Raw genomic sequence first — 23,496 nt, 5'->3', positions numbered from 1 at the left:
TCACCACATAAGCACTCCCCTTCACCTCCTGTGCCCAGCCCCCCACTTCCCCTGGTAACCACTCAACTGTTTCCTTTGTCCATGTGTTTGTTTATATTCCATATATGAGTGAAATCATCAGGTTTTTGTCTTTCTTAGTCTGGTTTATTTCACTTAGCATAATACCCTCCAGGTCCATCCATGTTGTTGCAAATAGGATGATTTTTTCTTTTTTTATGGCTGAGTAGTATTCCATTGTATATATACCACATCTTCTTTATCCAATCATCACTTGATGGGTGCTCAGATTGCTTCCATGTCTTGGCTATTGTGAATAGTGCTGCAGTGAACATAGGGGCACGTATGTTACTTTGGATTGTTGATTTCAAGTTGTTTGGGTAGATACCCAGTAGTGAAATAGCTGGGTCATATCATAGTTCTATTTTTAGTTTTTTGAGGAATCTTCATACTGTTTTCCATAGTGGTTGCACCAGTTTGCATTCTCACCAGTAGTGTATGAGGGTTCCCTTCTCTCCACACCCTCTCCAACATGTTATTTTTAGTCTTAGTGATTATAGCCAATTTAACAGGTGTAAGGTAATATCTTAGTGTAGTTTTGATTTGCATTTCCTTGATGATTAGTGATGTTGAACATCTTTTCATGTGTCTATTGGCCATCTGTATGTCTTCTTTGGAAAAATGTCTGTTCATATCCTCTGCCCATTTTTTGATCAGGCTGTTTGTTTTTTGTTGTTTAGTTGTGTGGGCTCCTTATATTTTATGGAGATGAACCCCTTATCGGATATGTGATTTGCAAATATTTTCTCTCAATTGGTGGGTTGCCTTTTTGTTTTGATGCTTGTTTCTTTTGCTCTGCAGAAGCTCTTTAGTCTGATGAACTCCCACTTGTTTATTTTTTCTTTCTTTCCCTTGTCTGAGAAGACATGGTATTCAAAAAGATTCTTTTAAGTTCATTGTCAAAGAGTGTACTACCTATATTATCTTCCAGGAGTTTTATGGTTTCAGCACTTATCTTCCAGTCTTTAATCCATTTTGAGTTTATTTTTGTGTATGGTGTGAGATAATGGTCTACATTCATTCTTTTGCATGTGGCTGTCCAGTTTTCCCAACACCCCTTATTGAAGAGATTGTCTTTCTCCATTGTATGTTCTTGGCACCTTTGTCAAAGGTTAGCTGTCCATATATGTGTGGTTTTATTTCTGGGCTTTCAGTTCTGTTCCGTTGATCTGTATGCCTGTTTTTGTGCCAGTACCATGCTATTTTGATCACTATGGCTTTGTAGTACATTTTGAAGTCAGGGATTGTGATGCCTCCAGCTTTGTTCTTTTTTCTCAGGATTTCTTTAGCAATTCAGGGTCTTTGGTTGCACCATATGAATCTTAGGATTCTTTGTTCTATTTCCGTGAAGAATGTCATTGGAATTCTGATTGGGATTGCGTTGAATCTGTAGATTACTTTGGGTAGTATGGACATTTTAACTATGTTTATTCTTCCAATCCATGTGCATGGAATCTCTTTCCATCTCTTTATGTCATTATCTATTTCTTGCAATAATGTCCTATAGTTTTCACTGTATAAGTCTTTCACCTCCTTAGTTAAATTTATTCCTAGGTACTTTATTCTTTTTGCTGTGATTGTAAATGGAATTGTATTCTTGAGTTCTCTTTCTGTAAGTTCGTGATTAGAGTACAGAACTGCAACTGAGTTTTGTAAGTTGATTTTGTACCCCACAACTTTACTGTAGTTGTTAATTATTTCTAATAGTTTTCCAATGGATTCTTTAGGGTTTTCTACATATAAGATCGTGTCATCTGCAAACAGTGAGAGTTTCACTTCTTCACTCCCTATTTGCATTCCTTTTATTCCTTTCTCTTGCCTAATTGCTCTGGCCAAAACCTCCAGTACTATGTTGAATAAGAGTGGTGATAGTGAGCATCCTTGTCTTGTTCCTGTTCTCAGGGGGATGGCATTCAGTTTTTCCCCATTGAGTATGAGGTTGGCTGTGGGTTTGTCATATATGGCCTTTATTATGTTGAGGTAATTTCCTTCTATCTTCATTTTGTTAAGAGTTTTTTATCATAAATGGCTGTTGGATCTTGTCAAATGCCTTTTCTGCATCTGTTGAGATGATCATGTGGTTTTTATTCCTCATTTTGTTAATGTGGTGTATCATATTGATTGATTTGCGGATGTTGGACCATCCCTGTGTCCCTGGTGTAAATCCCACTTGATCACGATGTATGATCTTTTTGATGTATTGCTGTATTCGGGTTGCCAATATTTTGTTGAGGATTTTTGTCTCTATGTTCATCAGTGGTATTGGCCTGTAGTTTTCCTTTTTTGTGTTGTCCTTGTCAGGCTTTGGTATCAGAGTGATGTTGGCCTTGTAGAATGTGTTAGGAAGCATTCCATCTTCCCTAATTTTTTGGAATAGCTTGAGAAGGATAGGTATTAAATCCTCTCTGAAAGTTTGGTAGAATTCCCAGGGAAGCCATCTGGTCTTGGGCTTTTATTCTTTGGGATGCTTTTGATTACTGTTTCAATATCTTTACTTGTAATTGGTCTATTCAGATTCTCTATTTCTTCTTGATTCAGCTTTGGGAGGTTGTAAGAGTCTAAGAATTTATCCATTTCCTCTAGATTGTCCATTTTGTTGGCATATAGTTTTTTGTAGTACTCTCTTATAATCCGTTGTATTTCTGTGGTATCCATTGTTATTTCTCCTCTTTCGTTTCCAATTTTATTTATCTGAGCTTTCTCTCTTTTTTTCTTTGTAAGTCCAGCTAGGGGTTTGTCAATTTTATTTATCTTCTCAAAGAACCAGCTCTGTGTTTCATTGATCCTTTCTACTGCCTTCTTTGTTTCCATAGCATTTATTTCTGTTCTGATTTTTTTATTTCTCTCCTTCTATTGACTTTGGGCTTTGTTTGTTCTTCTTTTTCTAATTCACTTGAGTGTAGTTTGAGATTGCTTATTTGGGATTTTTCTTGTTTGTTAAGGTGAGCCTGTATTGCATTGAATTTCCCTCCTAATACGGCTTTTGCTGCATCCCATAAGAGTTGGTATGGTATGTTTTCATTTTCATTTGTCTCCAGATATTTTTTTATTTCGCCTTTAATTTCTTCAATGATCCATTGCTTGTTCAATAGCATGTTGTTTAGTCTCCACATCTTTGTCCCTTTCTCAGCTTTTTTCTCATAATTAATTTCTAGCTTTACAGCATTGTGATCAGAAAAGATGCTTGTTATTATTTCAATCTTCTTAAATTTATTGAGGCTTGCCTTGTTTCCCAACATATGGTCTACCCTTGAGAATGTTCCATGTGCACTTGAGAAGAATGTGTATTCTGCTGTTTTTGCATGGAGTGTTCTATATACATCTATTAAGTCCAATTGGTCTAGCTTTTCATTTAATTCCACTGTTTCCTCGTTGATTTTCTGTCTGGATGATCTATCCATTGATGTGAGTGGAGTGTTGAGGTCCCCTAGTATTATTGTGTTATTATTAATAACTTCTTTTAGGTTTGCTAATAGTTACTTTTACGTACTTTGGTGCTCCTGTGTTGGGTGCATAGATATTTATAAGTTATTTCTTCTTGATAGAAAGTCCCTTTGATCATTATATACTGCCCCTCTTTGTCTCTCTTTACCTGTCTTATCTTGAAGTCTACTTTGTCTGATACAAGTATTGCAACACCTGCTTTCTTTTGTTTGCCATTAGCTTGCAGTATCATCTCCCATCCCTTAACTCTGAGCCTGTGTTTGTCATTGGAGCTGAGATGTGTTTCCTGGAGGCAGCATATTTTGGGGTCTTGTTCTTTAATCCATCTTACCACTCTGTGTCTTTTTATTGGAGAATTCAATCCATTTACATTTAGGGTGATTATCGATGTATGAGGGCTTGATGCTGCCATTTTATCACTCATTTTCTACTTCTCTTGCATTTCCTTTGTTTCTCATCATGCGTATTTTGGTCTACCAGTCGAGTTATGTAGATTTTTATGTTGTGTTTCCTTGTTTTCTCCTTATTTATTATTTGCATCTCTGTTCTGCTTTTTTGTTTGGTGGTTACCATGAAGTTTGTATTCAAAATCTCGTGGATAAGAAAAGTCCCTTTTCTGATGGCCTCTTATTTCCTTAGACCAAACCGAGTCAGTCCCTTTCCTCTTCTCCTCCTAAGTTGTTTTTCTCACATCTTATTCCATCTTGTGTTATGAGTTTGTGGTTAAAATGACAAGATTATCTTTGTTTTTTGTGTTTTCCTTCCCTTTGTCTTTAACGCTATGCTTGAGTATTTGCTATCCTGTTCTGATTCTGTCTACCTACTTATCTCCTTCCTCCATGCTTTGCAACCCCTTTCTCCCTTTTTTTTTCCAGGTATGAAGGCCTTCTTGAGGAGTTCTTGTTGAGGGAGTGGGTCTCGTGGCTACAAACTCCCTTAGCTTATGTTTGTCTGGGAAAGTTTTTATTTCTCTATCATATAGGAGGATATTTTCACTGGATAGAGTATTCTTGGCTGAAAGTTTTTGTCCTTCAAAGATTTGAATATGTCATTCCAGTCTCTCCTAGCCTGTAAGGTCCCTTCAGATAAATCCACTGAAAGCCTGATAGGGGTTCTTTTGTAGGTTATTTTCTTCTGTCTTGCTGCCCTTAGTATTCTTTCTTTGTCATTCACTTTTGCCAGTTTCACTACTATACGCCTTGCGGTAAGTCTTTTTACATTGACATATTTTGGAGATCTGATAGGTTCTTCCACATGGACTTCCATCTCCTTCCCTAGGTTTGGGAAGTTCTCTGCTATCACTTCTTTGAACAAGCTTCCTGCTCCATTCTCCTTCTCTTCTCTTCTTTAATACCTATAATTCTTATGTTGCATTTCCTAATTGAGTCAGCTATTTCTCAGAGACTTTCTTCATTTCCTTTTAGTCTTAATTCTCTCTCCTCCTCTATCTGGAGCATTTCAACATGTCTATCTTCGATTATGCTGATATGCTCCTCTATGATGTCCACTTGAGTGTTCAGGGAATCCATATTTTGTTTTATTTATTCCATTGTGTCTTTCCTCTCTAATATTTCTGATTGATTCTTCTTTATAGTTTTGATCTCTTTTGTGAAGTAGCTCCTGAAGTCATTGAGTTGTTTCTCTACATCCTCTTTTAATTTGTTGAGGTTTTTGATGATAGCTATTTTGAATTCTTTGTCATTTAGATTACATATTTCTGTGTCCTCAGGACGTATTACTGGTTTTTGATGATAGCTATTTTGAATTCTTTGTCATTTAGATTACATATTTCTGTGTCCTCAGGACGTATTTCTGGGTACTTGTTATTTTCTCTCTGGTCTGGATATCCGATAAAATGTTTGATATTGCTAGAGGGAGTGGCTCTGTTTTTTCACATCCTGGTGTTGTTTGGTTGCAGTTATTGCCTATTGTCACTGCCAGGGGGTCAAGAGCTGCATATTCTGAGCCCTCTGCCTTCAGCGAGATCCCAGGTGCTGGGGGGGCGGGGAGGGAGAGGGGTACTTTCTCTTTCATGCTCTCAGGTTTTCTTGGTCTGCTCTCACTATCCGTTTTCCTGGGGTGTTGGCTTGATGAGGTCACCCCCTGCAAAATCTTTCGCCTGGGTAGAGGGCTTCCCTCTAGGCTGCAAGGGCCCTCAGGGAATCCTTGATGTTTCCATGAACAAACGTCCCCTCCCCCATTCCTTCCCTCTCAGAGGCCTCCTGCGGTCCAGATCAAAGTCTTTAGGGGAGGGAGGGAAGTTTCATCTTACCCTGTTCTACCTCCTCCAAGGGATGCTCCAGCCTCTCCACCCTCCATCATACGGCTGCGTGGGTCTCTCAGGCATCTTTTGTGTTCTGCCTGGATGTCCTCTGTTGGAGTATGAATGTCCTTTTCGTTGTATGTCGGAGGGGAGAGATTACTGGGAGAACTTACTCTGCTATGATGCTGATGTCACCTCCTCAGGATGTTTTCTATTTCTGCAAGTAACTGCACTCTGAAAATGCAGCAGTGTCTCCATAAGATTTCATAGGACCTCCTTTATTGCATTGGAAGTGGTCATACTACTGCTGCAACTCTACTACCACTGTCACTGTAATGCATGTACGAGTCCTTTTATTTTGCAAACCCTCTGATGTCCATCACCCTGTCATCTTATGGATCTTCAGGCTGGAGGCCTGGGGCACACTCTGTTGGCCAGGACTGCTGAGAGTGAGGGTGCCTGTTAACTTTTCTTTTTAATCTTGATTACCCAGCTATCACCACCTTAAAAAGCTCCCATTATACTTAAAGGGACCAACATGTGGAGGTTTAGACAGGCATAAAGCCTGATTGGAACCGTCTGAATGTCTGCCATTGCTCGTTAAAAGTGAAGTCACTCTCTATGAAAAAAGATTCTCAAAGGCCACTTTCATCTCCTGAAGCAACAAGACTTGAGAGTGGAAATGCCCAAGCAGAGGGGTAAACATCTTGCTTGCTTGCTTTTAAACGGTGTCTTGGACGTTACAATGGTGACAGCAGTCGGAGCATGGGGAGCCTCCATAGTTACAGCTGCAGCTCCTCCAGCCTTTCCAACATCCTAAAGCCACACTTACAAGTGAAAAATTGTTTTCTTTTTACCAGCATTCAAAGCACTTAAGCAATTTCGTCTTGTTCACCATGATCCTAACTTTCTAAAGTATAAAAGTCCATTGAACACATTAAGAAGGAAAAAAACACCCAAAATTCCTGGGGCTCACTCTCAGGGATTCTGATTCAGTGGGTTTGGGGTGGACTCAAGTGCCTGCATTTCCACAAGTTCTGTGAGTGATTCTGAGACACACAGGGATTTGGGAACCACAGGCACAGTTAGGGTCCCCTTTTAAGACATGTGTCCCAAATATAGTGGCATGGATTTCAATTAAAATAGTCGAGGGACCCCCCCACACACACACATACACTCAAAACAAAGCTCGTTTGGTACCTGTCTGTTGGTAAACACATCTAATTTGATTAAAGGCTTGATTTAAGGTATCTGAGAAAAAGAGGGGGAAAAAAGGTGGTGATGGTGGCGTAAGAAAGGATTTCTTCACAACCAAACTCCTGCACAGCTTTAACAAATAGTAATTACACTTTTGTGCACAAAAGGTGTAAGCAATAATTGCCGGTATACTTTTCATTTCACAGATAACTAAACAACACAAAAGCCCTTTATATTCCCAGCAGGGCTCAATTTTATGGATGAGTTTCATGAATTCATATCATATACGAGAACAGATGTTTTTCAGGGAGCAAGAGGCAATTAGTAGGGAGGTAAAATTGCTCAGAAAAAGCAAACAAACAAACAATGCTTCCTCCTAAACTCAGCTCAAATTTTTTTTTAGGAAGATTAGCCCTGAGCTAACTACTGCCAATCCTCCCCTTTTTGCTGAGGAAGACTGGCCCTGAGCTAACATCCATGCCCATCTTCCTCCACTTTATATGTGGGAGGCCTACCACAGTAGGGCTTTGCCAAGCGGTACCATGTCTACACCTGGGATCTGAACCGGTGAACCCCAGGCCACTGAGAAGTGGAACGTGTAAACTTAGCTGCTGTGCCACTGGGCCGGACCCAGCTCAAATCTTTGAAGACTGAGGAAGGATTAATTAACTTGTTTTAAAAAAAAAAGTAGTGTCAAAAGTTGTAAACTATCATAACCTCAATAAACACTCACACACAAATAGTGGTGCAGCCACTATTCCTGAGTTGTCTGGTGCCCCCTGCAGACCTCGGGATACCAAGTGAGTAATGAGCGTGTTTTCCCTGCTCATCTTGACCTAGAGACCCCATGTTCCTCTGTGTGAAGTCAGCTGCATACAGACCCATTTCCCTCATGTCCGCTGTTGTTAATCTGCAGTTATTCAGATCGAGACACTTGTCAACAGCCTTTTTGCCCAGCTTCTGCAGGAACTGCTCATTTTTCTCCATTCTGGATCCCAAGTCCATTTCTGAGGTGAGAGGCTTAGCTGTATTACAAGAATAAAAAAGAATTTGCAGTTAATGACAGATAGTATTAAAGATGCATAACAAGCACAAGAAGACAAGTGGAATGACGGACGACAACCCTGAACTGGCCCCTTGTGAAAGCTCAAAGAGGAAGAAGAAGCTTTTACCAGGGACAAACTTCACCTCTGCTCCTGCTGCCAGGTGCTCGACACTGACCTCTCCAGGGACCCTTTTCTTACAAAGCAGCCTGAGGAGCTCAATGGCTTTTCTTTCATGGCCTGGCCTGGGCTCCTCAGGGTGTAGACGGAGTTGTGTTCCTGGCTGAAGAGGTGTACATGTTAGCACAGCATTCAAGACGAGCGCTGCTGGCTATCGTTGCACAGACATCCTTGGTGAATGCAGCTGCTGGGGGGCAGCACAGGAATTTGCCTCCTGACCAAACAGAGGAAGGAGGGGAAGCAGTGCAGTCATGCCCGCGAGCTTGAGATGGCTACAGGCAGCGGGTGGAGCACTTGAGGCCCATTTCTTAGAGCATTCAGGTGACAAATCCAGAGAGAGCAGTGCGAGGAAGAGCTTTTGCATTTCCTCAACTCTTGCCAAAGAATACATTCAGAAAGCCTCATTTGCCCTGCTTTTTATTAGGGACCACTGACACGGCACCCTCACCAAGTTCCTCTGTAATAATGCTACATTAGCATGACATCACTATAAGAACAAAAGCTATAATTTTCTCCTTTTTTGGAGGAAGACTGGCCCCGAGCTAACATCCGTGCCCATCTTCCTCTGCTTTATATGTGGGACGCCTACCACAGCATAGCGTGCCAAAGGTGCGTAGGTCCACACCCAGGATCCAAACTGGAGAACCCCAGCCGCCAAAGCAGAGCACAAACTTAACAGCTCTGCCACTGGCCGGCCCCAGCTATAACTTTCTTGAGCACCTGTTATGCACAAGCGCCTCACCTCCTTCATGTGCCAGCATTTATATCACATATAAAACACATTATCCCGCGGTAAGGAAAAATGAATGTGCATGTGCTGATAGTGACTTTGAAGAGGGTCTGAAAGTGAAAACGTACAATTTAAAACACATACAAAGAGTATAGTTCTGAATGTGCAGTGATTAATCTACTAACCCTGACCAAAAAATGTAAAACGACGTAGCTAAAAAGAAATATATTGGTAGTCGTGAAAATTAAAAGATAGTAGGATTACAGTAGTAATAAATCTAGACCAAAATATTAGCAGGATAATAAAAACTCCACCTCTCCTCCACAGCGTGTACTGTCCGCCTGCAGAGTGCACATCTTTGCAGGGGTGGTTGGTGTTGCCACATTCCACCAGTAGGAGGCAGCAGCATCCACCATTTGACATCTTCCCCTGGCCTTCCATTCTCATCACGGCACACTGGACACAAGGTATTTTATTTTGGGGAGGGTTGCCAGATTTAGGAAAAACAAAAACAGCACGTCCAATTAAATTTAAGCTTCAGCTAATCAAGGAATCATTGTTTAGTAAAAGTATATCCCAAATAGTGCATGTATTTCATCTGGCAACCCTCATTTGAGTGGAGCAGACGAGAGTAGGGATGGGGGACGGGGAGGGACTGCCTCTCACATGCCAGAGAGTACAGGACATTTTGTGTAAACGCAATGCAAGAAGTCACAATTACACTATTTCATAAATTTGGAAACTGAGACTCAGAGAGACTCTTAATCAGTGAGTAGCAGAACCAGAATTTGAACCCAGAACAGTCTGTACCAAAGCCCATTAAGTGTGGGTGTTGTTTAAAATTTTTGTGTTTCAAAACACTTCTCTGCATGTTATCTTATTGCTTTCTCTCTTTTGTTTTTAAGCTTTTTATCTCTATGGGCTCAACCTACAATCATGCTCATGTTCTAGCCCCACCACACCTTCTTTTTCTTTGTTTTCTCCTCAAGTCACTGTTCTGTCAATAACTTCCTTCACTGTCAAATGTTTGGAAAGATGGTTTGTACTTGCTGGCCCCGCTTCTTCACCGCATTTACCAATACTCTGCATTCTGGCTGCCACACTCACCTATCCAAATAAATTGTTTCTCAAAGGTCACCAACAATGCTCTAGCAATTGACCCACTCAGAAATCTCTTCTCAGACCACATCCTACTTGGTTCCTCTGTAATGTCTGATATGATTGGAAAGTCCAGGACAGCACAACGGGAGACCTGGTTCAAATCGTGGGTCCAGCGGGTGAGCAAGTCACTGAACTTCTCTGAGCCTTGGTTTACTCATGTGCGAAATGGAGACTATAATTCCTGCCTGGTTCATTTCTCAGGAGTGTAGTGACTTAAATTTACTGGGGCCTCCCAGGGAGATGGAACTCTGCATTGCCTTATACATGAGAGGTACTTTGTAAATATTTGTTGAATGAACAAATAATTGAGTGAATAAATCACTGAATGAGTGAATGAATATTAGCTTTACAGTTCCTTCCTCAACTACCAAAATAAATCAACATCATGAACCTTTATCAAAACACCTAAGTATAAATGTGAGTACCAACTACACATCTCCTTACAGACTGTGTGTGTGTGTGTGTATACATTTTTTTTCTTTTAATCTATGAAACTCTTTCTTCAAAAGATATCTTATGTCACTAAATATATAAAACAGATGAGGCAGAGCTGTTACAGGCCAGCTGAGGTGGGAGGGCCGGTGCTCAGTGGAGGGTACAAGGTGATCACACATGAGCAGTTCTGTGGGGTAATTCGGGGCCTTTTCCTGGCTGCTTTACCGCTGAACCAAGCTCTTCTTCTCCGGATGATTCTGGGAGCTAAGCAGTATCTTCTCATTAAGTTTTCTTCCAACTTAAATGTGTAAGGTTGGTTTCTGCTGTTTACGACCAAGAATCTCAGTGCTTTCATAAAACATTATTACATGCCTGTAACATGGGTGCTGCTGTACAGGGAACCAAGACAACAAGTTCCTGTTTTCAAGGAGCTACCTGTCTTATGGAGGAGACAGACAAGAAAGCCACAGTCACCATACAGAGGCGACGTGCAATGGTGGAGGCATGCACCAGTGCATGGAAGCACAGGCAGGCGACAGTAAGCACCTCAGGTCCAGTGGGTGGGTCTTGGCAAGCTTCCAAGAGAAAGCGGGGCATGAATTGCACCTCAAAGGGTGAGTGGGAGTCAGCCAGGTAGGTGGATGTGAGGGAGGGATAAACCGGGAAGGGGAGGTCTTCCTGGGCAGAGGGAACCACTTGGGGAAACGTGGCCAGTTCAGGAAACTGCAAGTAAATCAGAAGGTCAGGAGCAAACTATGAACGTGAGGTTGGAGGAATGCAGAGGTCATGAAGAGGCAGCCAACTGAATGCCAGCACCTTGAAGACCGAGCTTGGGAGTGTAGTCTTTCTCTTTAAGGCAAGAAAGACTCAGTGAAGGATGTCAAGCAGGTGAGAGACGCCATCGTATCTGTGCTTTAGAAAGACTTCCCATAGCGGTGTGGAGGACAGCTTGCCTAAAGAGCAAGACAAGAAGCAGAGAAACCAGTTGGGGAGCTGGTGCAGTGGTCCGGGCAAAGGCAGTGAGAGCAGAACAGCAGCGGAGAGGAGGAACCAGAATTAATGTGACTCCAGGAGCCACTGAATTTTGGGAGAAATGGAAATAGAAATGCCACGCACAGCTTGAGTGGCTGGTGCTGCCCAGCCAGAATAACCCGCTGCCTGGGCGGGCACTGTTACTTTAATCATGGTTCTGGGTATTCATTAACCACGTGCCTGAAGCTCCAAATCCTACTCTGGACCAGAAAACAACAATTTTCTGATAGAGATTTTCTTTTAAAGGTAGACTTTAGCTTTCTATTTCCTAAAATATATTTAATCTCCTTACAGGTAAAATGACATTATTTTCGGTATTTGATGGAAATAATGTGATGGAAATGAGGGTGGGTATAAATGAAACAAGATTGGCCCTGGGTTGATAATGTTCGAGGGGGGTGATCATGGGGACTCCTCATGCTGTTCTCTCTACTGTTGCATATGTTTGCATAGAAAGTTTAACATGTTTTAAAAATATATTTAAGCTAACAGAAAATATATTGATGGCATTGTGCATGACATAACTAGAGATTTGGCAATATTTATTTTCATAATCCTTGGATTTGTAATCTCTATTCTAGGAATTTATACTAAAAAACATAGGTGAATTACAGTAAGCAGGAAATAGGGGAGAGGGAAAGATGGTCACGAAGGGCAAGAAGGAGCTAAAGTACTTATGGCAGATGCGTGCAATGGAGTATTTTGCAGCTGATAAAATTAGGAATACAAACATCATGTAGCAACGTGGGAACTTAGCAGTATAATAATTCGTTCCAGGAGTAGGATCACAGCTCCATGTAAGCTCAAGAGGGATTTGTAAGCTGTAATAACTGTGCAAAAGATGCCCGTTCTGGCCCCAGCTGCCTCTCTGGCTTGTTTCCTACTACTCTGGTCCTCTCCCCATCTCTCATCCTGCTCCAGCATCCCTGACCTCCGGGCTGGCTCTCAGGTACTCCATGCTCAGTCCTACCCTGGGCCTTTGCATTTTCAGTTCCCTTTGCCTGGAAAGCTATGCCCACAGATATCTATGTGGCTGGTTTCATTCACTCTCCACGGCTGACTTTATTCAGATCTCTGCTCAAATGCCAACAAATCAGACTCCTTTCCTCCAACACCATCTAAAAGAGCACCCCTTCCTGTCACCCTCCATCTCCTGAGCCTGCTTTATTTTCCTTCATGTCACTCATCACACTGAAATTATGTCTGCATTTGGTTCTTTGTGTACTAGAGGTCCTGTTTTTCATGGCTATATTTTTAACACAGCAGTGGCTGGGACATAGTAGCTACTCAATCAATGTTTCTTGACTGACTGACTGATCATAAATGCATGCATACGAACAAAAGATTGAAAAGAAGCTGAAAGAAATGGGCATTCATGTTAGAATGAAAGGAAATAAGATATTTTCTCTAAACCTTTCTGTAGTAGTATACTACTTTTGATAATTCAAAAGTAAAATTAGTGAACTATTTAAAGCATTTATGTAATATAATAAATGTTTAGAACAGAGACTCATATTAGGTTTGGTTTAACCCATATGATCTCTTTAGGGGAAAACATTATTCTAAAAAACAAAGAAATAGCAGTCAGGAGTTTACCAGTGTCTAAGGCGGCTGTCTTCCGTGTCTCGTCGCTGGGCTGGAAATCAGCTGTTGTAGGGTCATTGTTCTCTTTCCTGCTGTCAGCTTTGGAGGACCCGAGGTTTGAGCCCCTGAGGAATCTGTTGACAAATGAAGTCTCGGATTTACTTTCTCCATCTGAGGGAGTTTTCTTGCTTGTCTGACTCATGGTCAAGTTGAGGGGGTGTTTCTCAATAGGACATCTTCCTGTTGTTTTTTGCTCTCTAGGATTTCTGAGAAGAAAGTAAGACTCTGTCAGGCCCGTGTGAAATCAGAACTTCCCTATGTGAGTTTTTATTTCCCCCTTTTCTTTGTGTTTTTATTACTGGTAATGTTTAACGTAAAAATAAGAACGATGTAACTGAGGATCCGGGAACCAACAGATGGTGGCAGATAGAGATCTAAAGCAAATTTGAGTTTTTAACTTTGCCCTATTTTATTGCATGAGATACAAGTCATTAAACACCACTTTGGCAAATGCATCGGATGTGCCAATACCTTTTAAATTTCAGCCATGAGAGTTACCTTCTAAGAGACGGTAGTAAAAGAGGGTTTAGCACGTTCTCTAAGCTGTCTGGCCCTTTGCAAAACTGTCACCCAGAGGAGTTTGCCTTCAGTGACCCCAGCCTCCTCTCTTTGCACGCTGCTTCCTTTTCTCCAGGCATTTTCACTTTCTCTACTCCAGCCTTGCACCCCCCTGCAACCCTCTCCCCCACCATTGAAAACACATTGGCGATCAAGATTTCATTCACTCCAGAAACAGAACATACTGTGGGCAGATGCAAGAGATTCCATGATGAACAAGACACAGCTCATATCTCTGATGGAGTCTTAACCTGGTGGGAAGATGGACCTCTATGCCAGTGATGACATGGGGATAAGGGCTGTCAGGAAGGAGAGACCCAAGTAGTCAGGGAACACACGGTTGGACTAAGGCTGCCTGGAGAACAGACTTTGAGCAGTGACTGACATTGCCTGGGTTTTGAAGAACTGGAAGTTAGCTAAAAGGAGAAGAGAAGGGAAAGTGTTCCAGGCAGAAAAAACAGGCTCAAAAGCTCCCAGGCATGAAGAACTAAAAGAGCCTGGGTTTGGCTCCAGGAGTGAATTCTGGTTTGCCCGGAGCAAGGGGTGTGGGGGACAGAGGTTGGGGGCGTGGTCTGGTCTGATTCCTAAGGGTCAATCTGTTATCCCTCCTGGGATTTGCTTACCTTTTAAGGGAGAGTTAAAGACTTAAACTAAAGGGATAAAAGTGTAATGGAACTTTAGATTCTGTTAACAAAATTTAGATCCTGTCTTTGGGCCAGGGCTTAATAGGTATTCTTGAAATTACAATGTTCATGGCTTCCTCCCTATAAAATAGGTCTTTCTGTAACGCTATGTTGCAGAATGGCTGAGAAACATTTGCACAGGGGCTCCTGAAAATGACCTTGCAGAGTGGCCTCCACCCCTGGGGAGAAACTTCCATACACCTGGAGTACTATTTTAGAAGTCACAATTGGGCATCCTTTTCTTTTTCTTTCTTTTTTTAATATCCTTTTCAAATTAGAGCAGATTCCAGCCCAGGTTTACCCAAGAATAGACAGCAATGGAACCAGACAGTTGTCCCAGGCCACAGCCCCACAGCGGACCGAGCCTCAGTGGGTTAGATGGGAAAGAAAGAAAGACCATTAGTTCACGAATCCAGCCACAACCTGCAGGCCTGGCTGCCCCACCTGGATTCCACCTTCACCCCGTGGGCTATTTTCCTTTCACTGGTTTTCTGGTCCCCACCCAAGACTTACCTCCATGGCCATTTTCAGTCAAATTCACCTTTTGCAGATTTATACAGAAACATTCTCTGGAAAGCCATCCCAGTAAATGGTTTCACTTTTTTCCCCCCTAATGCGCTGACTCCAGCTTCCAGGTCTTAAGAAAACACTGCTGGATGGAGCTCCAGGATGTGGTGATTTACTCAAGTGAACCCCACCCAGCTTGGGAGGCCGCTGAGTTTTCTGTGCAGAGGAATCCACTGCGAGCAGAAGGGGAAGGGCCAGGGAGCCAGGGGTGGCAGGAAACAATACAGGCCCCAAGAAACAGAACAGAAAAGAAAAGAACTGTGGCAGAACCAGGGAGGGCAGGAAGGAAAGAAATGCAAGAGGAGCAAAGAGCCAGGAGGCTCCCAGGGACCCCGAAAAGGAGCAGCCGTGTGAGTGTAAAGGGCCAAGCAGCTGCATATGTCTTAATACACAGGAGTCTAATGCTCTCGCCGGGAGAATATGTATATATTTTTTTATGTGTTTGGGCAATTCCTCTTTATATACAAACTCTAACAAGTGCCCAGGCTTCCCGTGCCAATTCAAGCTCTAACACGGCTCACACAAAATTTCCGTTTGCACCATGTCTCTGGACTCGGTTTTACTCTGTGACAGTCAACCCTGGAAACCGACTTTGAGGAAATCTGCAGATCACAACAGAACGACCAGGCGACAGCAGCTAAACGCTGGGCTTTGTCTCTCCTTCCAGGCTCAGAGGCACTAATAGCCCTTTGGGAAAACTAAGGGCTGGCATTTCAATTCCACTTAACAATGCTAGTTAAGCAGTTACTTCTGATAGTTACCACATTATCTGTGGGTGAGGTTATTTGCCGTGAAACCACAAGGATAATATATATTTGATATCGTATTTCCCTTGTATTTATTTATTTTTGCAAAAGTGAGGAATACCCTTCCTTTCTTTTCTGTCCTTAGGTTTGGGTTTAACATATATTTAAAATTTTTGAGGAATGCTTTCAACAGCGTTAAAGTTTTTGATCCAGCGTTTCAGAGCGAATATATTTCCAGCGTTGCTTGTTAAAGGGAGATGCACTTTCCTTTCTCCACAAAACTTACTTCCTTAAAAAGGAAGGAAATTCTGACACATGCTACAACATGAATAAACCTTGAGGACATGACGCTGAGTGAAATAAGCCAGTCACAAAAGACGAATACTGCATGACTCCACCGACAGGAGGTATCTAAAGTAGTCAAACTGACAGGAACAGAAAGGAGCGTGGTGGGGGCCGGGGCGGGGGCGGGGGCGGGGAGGGGGCGGGACGGGGGCGGGGGCGGAGGAGCTGAGGTTCAATGGGGACAGAGTTTCAGTTTTGCAAAATGAAAAAGTTCTGGAGATCTGTTGCACAGCAACGTGAGTATATTTAACACTCTTGTACTGTACATCTAAAAATGATGGATGGTAAATTTTATGTCATGTGAGAGTTTTTTTACCACAATTGAAAATAAAGAATATATATATTAAAAAATGTGATCCGGAGGACTAGGACTCTAAATGTAAAGAAGTTGTAGGAAGAATACCTTAATCAATTTCTGTTTCTACTTTCCTTCTTATGTATATACAAGTATGATATTATTTTTTAAAATCCTTGCCTAAATATGTCTGAATAGGTTAATAAGTATAAAGTAAAAACCTTAGGTAATTTTTAAAACCTTACCTCAGTCACTCAGTTCTAAAGTAACCGGGTGGCAGGCAGTGTCCTGAGTTATGCGTCTGATGGGCTTAATTCAGCCCTATTCAAAACTCTTGTCTTGAAAATGCATTACTGTAGATATATTTCTAGCATTTTAGTTGATACTACTATTCTCCGTTAATTTAAGCAGAAAAGGAATTTATCAAAAAGATGACAGAACTTCTATTAAAAAGCATGGTAGAGGTAAACATGTGTTTATCTCCACTCCTTTTGAACTTCATTTAAACAAGAATTAAGGGACTTTTTTAAAAAAGCACTTCATAAATCTATAAAGATCAAGAGAACTGGATAGATGCCAAGAAAATTTTGGAATCTGGAGAGCATGAGGATGAGTTTGACTGACTTCACAGTTGACTACCTGTAAGGGTTGGGGGACAAATTTTTCCAATATCAGAATCCCAAAAGGCTCAGTAAGTGAACCAGTAACGGTACCAGCTGACTGTGAAGGAAGAGAGGGGTATAGGGGGCGGGGGGCTGAAAACAGGATGATTAGTTAAAAATTTGTAAGAAGTTAAACCATTAAATTAGTTTTTAGATCAAATCTTGAAATCATTCTAAATTTAACTTACTCCCTCACTTCTTCCTTTCCTTCTTTCCTTTCTCTGTCTCTCTCCTTTTCTCTCCCCATCTCCTTCCTTCTTCTGTTGCTTCTTCTCCTCTTTCCCATTTCTTTCATTTTTCATTGTCATAGATTTGAAGTCCTTACTTAAATAGGTCTTTGGATTCCCTGGAGAACCCAGGGCAGGCTGGAGACTGTCTCTTCCCCATCCTGGCAAAAGATAGAAAGTTTATTTGGGGACAGGTTGAAACATAAGGATCTAGACTCAGAGACACTGCTTATGTCTTGAGTACCTTATTGGAAAGGGAGGTTCGGTAAAATCTTGAATTTATCTGAAGATGAAACATAATTGCAAAAACATCAGAGTAAAATAAGAACTGTTGGTAAATAATAAACATTTAAAATTAACAAAGACACTTGACCATTTTTGTGACATATAATACTTTAAACTAACCAGAATTATGACTGATACCCAGGACAGATCAGAATTTTAGTAACATTATACAATTTTTTTTTTTTTTAGGAAGATTAGCCTGGAGCTAACTGCTGCCAATCCTCCTCTTTTTGCTGAGGACGACTGGCCCTAAGCTAACATCCATGCCCATTTTCCTCTACTTTATACATGGGACGCCTGCCACAGCATGGGTTTTGAACTCTGGGCCACAGAGAAGCGGAACATGCGAACTTAACTGCTGCGCCACTGGGCCGGACCCTAACATTATACAATTTTTAAAACATTTATATCAATGACATTTACCCATATAATATCATAGATCCCTATGAAACAATGTTTATTTATCCCTTTAACCATGATGACAGTTAAAGAATTTTAGGAAAATGCAGAGAATTAAATAGTTGTAAGAAAAACCTTAGCATCTGTGATTAAGGACCTGATAAAAACAATGTAGGAAATTTATTTTGCTAAAACATAAAACCCTTATCCTTCTGGTAGACTACTCAAAGAAAAAAACCTTTTGTAATCTTTTTTATCAAGGGTAGACTAAAAGTTTAGGAAAATTATCTTTTTATGAAAGAGGAAACCAAGTTTTAATTTTGTAACAGTTTACTTTTGACATTAAAACTTATTTACTTAAGTAAATTTATTTTAATCTCAGCCAACTTGACCATACATAAAACTCATCAGGGGTTTACTTTTATAAACTTTTTGTCACTTATTTTTTACATTTAGAATTTGTCCCAGGTTTTGTTTTTTCCCTTTTAGTACTTTAGGACAAATTTATTTATTTATTTATTTTTTAACAAAACAAGTAAAAAAATTTTTTAGACCTTTTTACTTAAAACATATACCTTATTTTCCTTGTATACAAAGACATTTCATTATTAATTTTTAGTAGCTTTGATTACTTGTGTTAATTAGAATCTTTAACCCTTAGAAACCTTAATTTCTAAGTAAAAACCAAGTAAGCAATTGTAAACCCTTCTTTACATGAGCATTCTGTGGATTGACAAATTTTCAAATACCTTCTATAATTTTTAGAAACTGTTACTTTATAGTAATAAAACACAAGATGTGTTTATTAACAGACCCAAACACCTTTTAGTTTCTCTGTAATAAGCCAAAAGTAAATAAACTTAGACATGTTTAGCAATAATGTTTCAGTGTTTCATCCTATCCAAAAATGACCTAGATACTCAACAGATTTTGTTACTTAGCTTAACTTAGTAAAACTCTAAAGTTTAAAGTTACCAAAAAGATTTTGGAAGCTGTTTTTTAAGTATACAAACCATAAAACACAATTACTGTACTTAAAAACTTTTGCCCATTTTTATTTACCTAAATTATTTGTTCCCAAGAATTAGGTTTAGATTACTCACAAAAACTTCATGACATTAAATCACTTAGCCATTATCTTAAGTTGTTTTAAGTACATACATCATAACACATAATTATTGTTAAAAAATTTCTCCTCAAACATTTATCCTTTTACATTTAATTAGTTTACCTGTTCTCAACAGTTATATTTATATCGTCTATAAAAACCTCATGAGACATTAAATAAAATCAGCTATTATACTGAGTTATTAGTTTTGCTAATAAATTTTGTAACAGAGATAATACGAGCTCATTTGACCAGTAAACCCAGGCTGTTTGTCTGCATCATATCCAATGCTGATAATTCAGAGGACATGTCTATTTTAAATCAAACCAGTAAACTTAAACAGGCTTTTATTTACCAAAGATCATTTTATATCATGTTAAATAACTTTGTCTTTTATAAGCTTTTGTATATTAATCAAAGACTGCATTCTGAGAGATTTTGAATCCTCTCTTTTAAGGCTAACCCCTAAGGTGGACTCATCTGAAACAGAGGCTCCCCACAATGGCCATTACAATTCCAAATTGTCTCAAAGGTTTACTTATTTTCACTTGTTTAATTTTAGATCAGGAGTTTCGGGGGAGCTGAAGTGGTGCATCTCAAGGAGAGAAGCAGCAGATTTGGCTTCGGCCGCTGGCATGTTTAATTATTTAATTGTTTTCTCTTAAAGAGGTACTAAAGTATTTCCGATTTTATTTAGAAGGCTCAAAAGATTAAAACAGGCTTCCTGTTGTTGTAGCTGGCTTTTTCCAATTCCATGTGTAAATACACCAGTTTGGGTAAACTAAAATTGCCCCATTTAAATATACCAATTTTTAAAAACCTTTATCTTAATTTTTCCAACTCTTATACTCCTAATTATAACTTATATTAGAATTCCATTAACAGGTTTTGGCATTACAATGTTGTGTAGGGGAAGCATTCCCAGTTAGACATAACATTATTCCCCCCAAAAATACAAGCAAAATTGATGTAACCTCTTCACATGATATTAGCTTAAAACACTTGAATCTTTATAGTTTTATTAACCCGACAGCCTAACTGTTGCCCCAAACAATTGCTAATCAGGTTTCTCACTGTGATTTTTGCCTCCTGATTTTTAAAAATTTTTTCAAATAGATGAATAGAACAGGTTTGTCTGATGTCCTTTAATGTTGAGGGGCCAATAAAGAGCTCCCTTTAGCCCATTTAACCTTAGGCAGTGTTTTATTAAAACCTTTGTTTTAACTTGTGTCTGTTCTATTCATCCCATTTTCCTTTTTAATAACTAGTTAAAGATTTTCATCCCATTGGGATGAGTCCTGTGACTTCTCTTTCTGATTTCTCTTTGTTAACTTAATGTTTTCATTAGCATCTGTAAAACCACAAGAAGAAGCTGAGACCCCAAGTTCGATTAAGTTTTTTAAGACTAGTCATTGTATTTTCCTTTGAATTTGGTCTTTTCATAGGTACCAATAAAACAGCTGTTTATGACAAGAGCTCTCTAAAAATTTTCTAACTTAAGGATTTATTATTTGGCCGTTTTTTCCTCTGGAGTTTAAAGAATATTGTGGCCATGCAGTGTTACAAAATAAAATTATCCATTTTAGACATTGGCTTATAACTATAATTAGACCATCTACTCAGAATCAACCCCAATGGGCTCTGCTTGGGGACAGACAGCATGTTTCCCATTCTGATACACAGAGACAGACAGACACACAGACCCAGACACAGAAAAACCAGACACCAGTGAACCGGTTCCCAGATTGAGGGTAGAAAGTCCTACAACTATTCCCACTCCAAATGTGCACCCAGATGGCCCCTCTGTGAACAGAAAGGACCCAAGATGGCCCCTCCATGAATGGAAGGGACCCCAGAGGAGGGGAAGGAAGTTCACAGGTGTCCCCAAGGAGACTTACTCTATTTCAGAGTCTGTTGACTCCCCAGAAGGAAGAACAAACAAACAGACAAACAAACAAATCTAGAACCTGTTTTCTTGCCATAAGAAAATGTACCTAGGGTCAGCGGTGCCAGGTCAGACGAAAAATACTGGGGACAGTCTCTAGGGCAAATCATCTAGGCAGCTGCTGGACTGCTTCCCAGGAAATCCCAGACAGCCCAGGGCCATGGAGCCATGGGGAAGAGCCTCATGGCTGGCTCGCCAGATTGTTACCACCTACAAACATAGGTTCTTTACCTGCCACACAAGAAAGGCCAAATAAAAACTGGAATGCCAGGCTTATGGCAAGGGAAGGGTTTTTCTTTCCGATGATGCCAGCCAGGAGACAAGAGTAAGCCCTCAAATTTGTCTCGTTTCATCTCATCTCCCCAAAAGAGGGGAGGTGAGGGGTTTTAAAGGTTTGTGAGGAATGTGGCTGCTTGTAGTGAGGGGTCAGTGGGCAGTCAGTGCCCTTGCTGGCTGGAGCTTTCCCACCAGCCTGCATTCAGACCTTAGGACACTGTTTGCAGGGAGGAGGAGATGATAAGGAATCCGGTGGGTGACCTTGGCTGTTTGTGTCCATGGTGGATAGTGGATTCTGGAGCCAGGGAGTAAGCAGGAAAAGAGTGCTTTGGTTTTAACCCCATATATGCTGGGTTTAATGTAGGGGAACTGATATCAGGGTCAGCATCAAGTATGGTTTCTATACTACAAAAACAACTAAAAATAAATAGCTACAATAAAAACTACCAACAATAGTCTATTCTCTCCAGAAAAAGAGAAGAAAAAATAAAAGAAGAAAAATTACATAAGGAAATTTCTGAGAACTAAAAGGTATAAGTTTCTACATTGAAATAGCCTCCTGAGTAGCCATCAAAAGAATAAAGAAGAAAAATAAAAGACCTATATCAAAGTATTTTTCGTGAAATTTTGAAACAATGAGGACAAATAGAAGATGCTAAAAGCTTCTATGAGGAAAAACTTAGGTACACAAAAAGGATCACAACTCAAAATGGCATTGGACTGTCAACACCAAGCAACTTTAAAAGCTAGAAGATTATAGAGTAGTGACTTAAAAACTCTACAGGAGGTGAGTTCCAATATAGAATTCTCTATTCTCAAGTAAACTGAATTGCGGAAGATAAGAGATAGATCTTTTCAAATAAATTCTCAAAATATTTCTCTCTTGTGTACACTTTCTCAGGGAGCCAGTGGATGATGTGCTCCATGAAAATGACAGAGTAGCCAAGATAAAGAAAAACGTGGGATCTCGAAAGGAAGAGGGATCCCAAGATGATTATAAAGGAGAATCCCAGAATGAGTGAGGTACCAGGTCTAGGGTCAGCCAGTCCATTAGTAGTCAAAAACAAAGGACTTTAAGAGGGTTAATTCAGTGAAATAAAGGGATGGGGGAATAATTTCTGATTCATCTGGCCATATTGGAGGGAGTTTTGAAGCTTTGCCAGAATTTGTGGATGAATTCGTAATAAGTACAAGAAAGCAAATTTTAAACTGTAGCAATAATTAGAAACTATTACAAGTATTAAACAAGTTTGTCAGAGTTTTAGAATCAATATACAAAAATCAATAATGAACAATCCAAAGATGAAATTAGGAGGACAATTCCATTTATAATAACATCAGAAGAATAAAACACTTGGGAATAAACTTAACAAAGAAGTGTAAAACTTATACTCTGGAAACTATAAAACATTGTTGAAAGCAATTAAAGAACATCTAAATAAACAGGAAGACATCCTAGGTTCATGGACCAGAAGACCTAATATGTTAAGATGGCAGTATTCCTCAAACTGAGCTACAGATTCAATGCAATCACCATTAGAATCTCAGCTGGCTTCTATGTAGAAATTGATAAGCTGATCCTAAAATTCATATGGAAACTCAGAAGACCAAAAATAGTCAAAACAATCTTGAAAAAGAATTACAAAGTTGTAGGACTCATACTTCCCTAGTTCAAAACTTCCTACAAAGCAACAGTAGTCAAGACAGTGGAGGGGGCCAGCCCCGTGGTCAAGTGGTTAAGTTCATGTGCTCTGCTGCAGCGGCCCAGGGTTTCACTGGTTCGGATCCTGGGCGCAGACATGGCACCACTCATCAGGCCATGCTGAGGCGGTGTCTCACATGCCACAACTAGAAGGACCCACAACTAAAATATACAACTATGTACTGGGGGGATTTGGAGAGAAAAAGCAGAAAGAAAAAAAAAGAAGATTGGCAACAGTTGTTAGCTCAGGTGCCAATCTTTAAAAAAAAAAAAAAAAGAAAAGACAGTGTGGAACCGGCATGAGGATAGACATACAGATTAATGGAACAGAATTGAGAGTTGAGAAGTAAACCCATTTATCTATGGTCAACTGATTTTCCACAAAGGTGCCAAGACCATTAAATGCGGAAAGAGAGTTCTTTCAACAAATAGTGCTGGGACAATTGTATTCACATGCAAAAGAATGAGGTGGGACCCTTATCTCACACCACTATAAAAATTAACCTAATTAG

General features: G+C 40.1%; 1 protein-coding gene and 1 long non-coding RNA gene across 6 annotated transcripts in view; one reads left to right on the top strand and one right to left on the bottom strand.

Annotated features, from left to right (window-relative positions):
* The window catches only part of LRRC31 (leucine rich repeat containing 31), a 31,898-nt gene extending 16,008 nt beyond the window's left edge, over positions 1-15,890 (bottom strand). For 2 of the 5 annotated variants that reach the window (XM_014846482.3, XM_070509478.1), the window contains exons 1-3: positions 14,941-15,890; positions 13,139-13,392; positions 7,843-7,986 (exon numbers count right to left, since the gene is read on the bottom strand). In XM_014846482.3, coding sequence (XP_014701968.1) covers positions 7,843-7,986; positions 13,139-13,328 — 334 coding nt within the window. In that variant the 5' untranslated portion in view covers positions 13,329-13,392; positions 14,941-15,890. Of the gene's footprint in view, positions 1-7,694; positions 7,987-13,138; positions 13,440-14,940 lie in introns of those variants that run through there. The other 3 variants (XM_070509479.1, XM_070509477.1, XM_070509480.1) reach the window with 3 other exon arrangements.
* Positions 10,867-20,599, top strand: LOC139045260 (uncharacterized). Its single transcript, XR_011503286.1, has 4 exons — positions 10,867-11,398; positions 13,388-13,445; positions 15,886-16,147; positions 17,744-20,599. It is a non-coding gene; the product is annotated as an uncharacterized lncRNA (long non-coding RNA).
* Positions 20,600-23,496: the final 2,897 nt, after the last annotated feature.

The sequence above is a fragment of the Equus asinus genome, chromosome 5 (assembly GCF_041296235.1).
Source record: "Equus asinus isolate D_3611 breed Donkey chromosome 5, EquAss-T2T_v2, whole genome shotgun sequence".
Classification (NCBI taxonomy): domain Eukaryota; kingdom Metazoa; phylum Chordata; class Mammalia; order Perissodactyla; family Equidae; genus Equus; species Equus asinus.
Note: the sequence above shows the minus strand (reverse complement) of the source record. Positions and strands in the feature narration are given on the sequence as shown.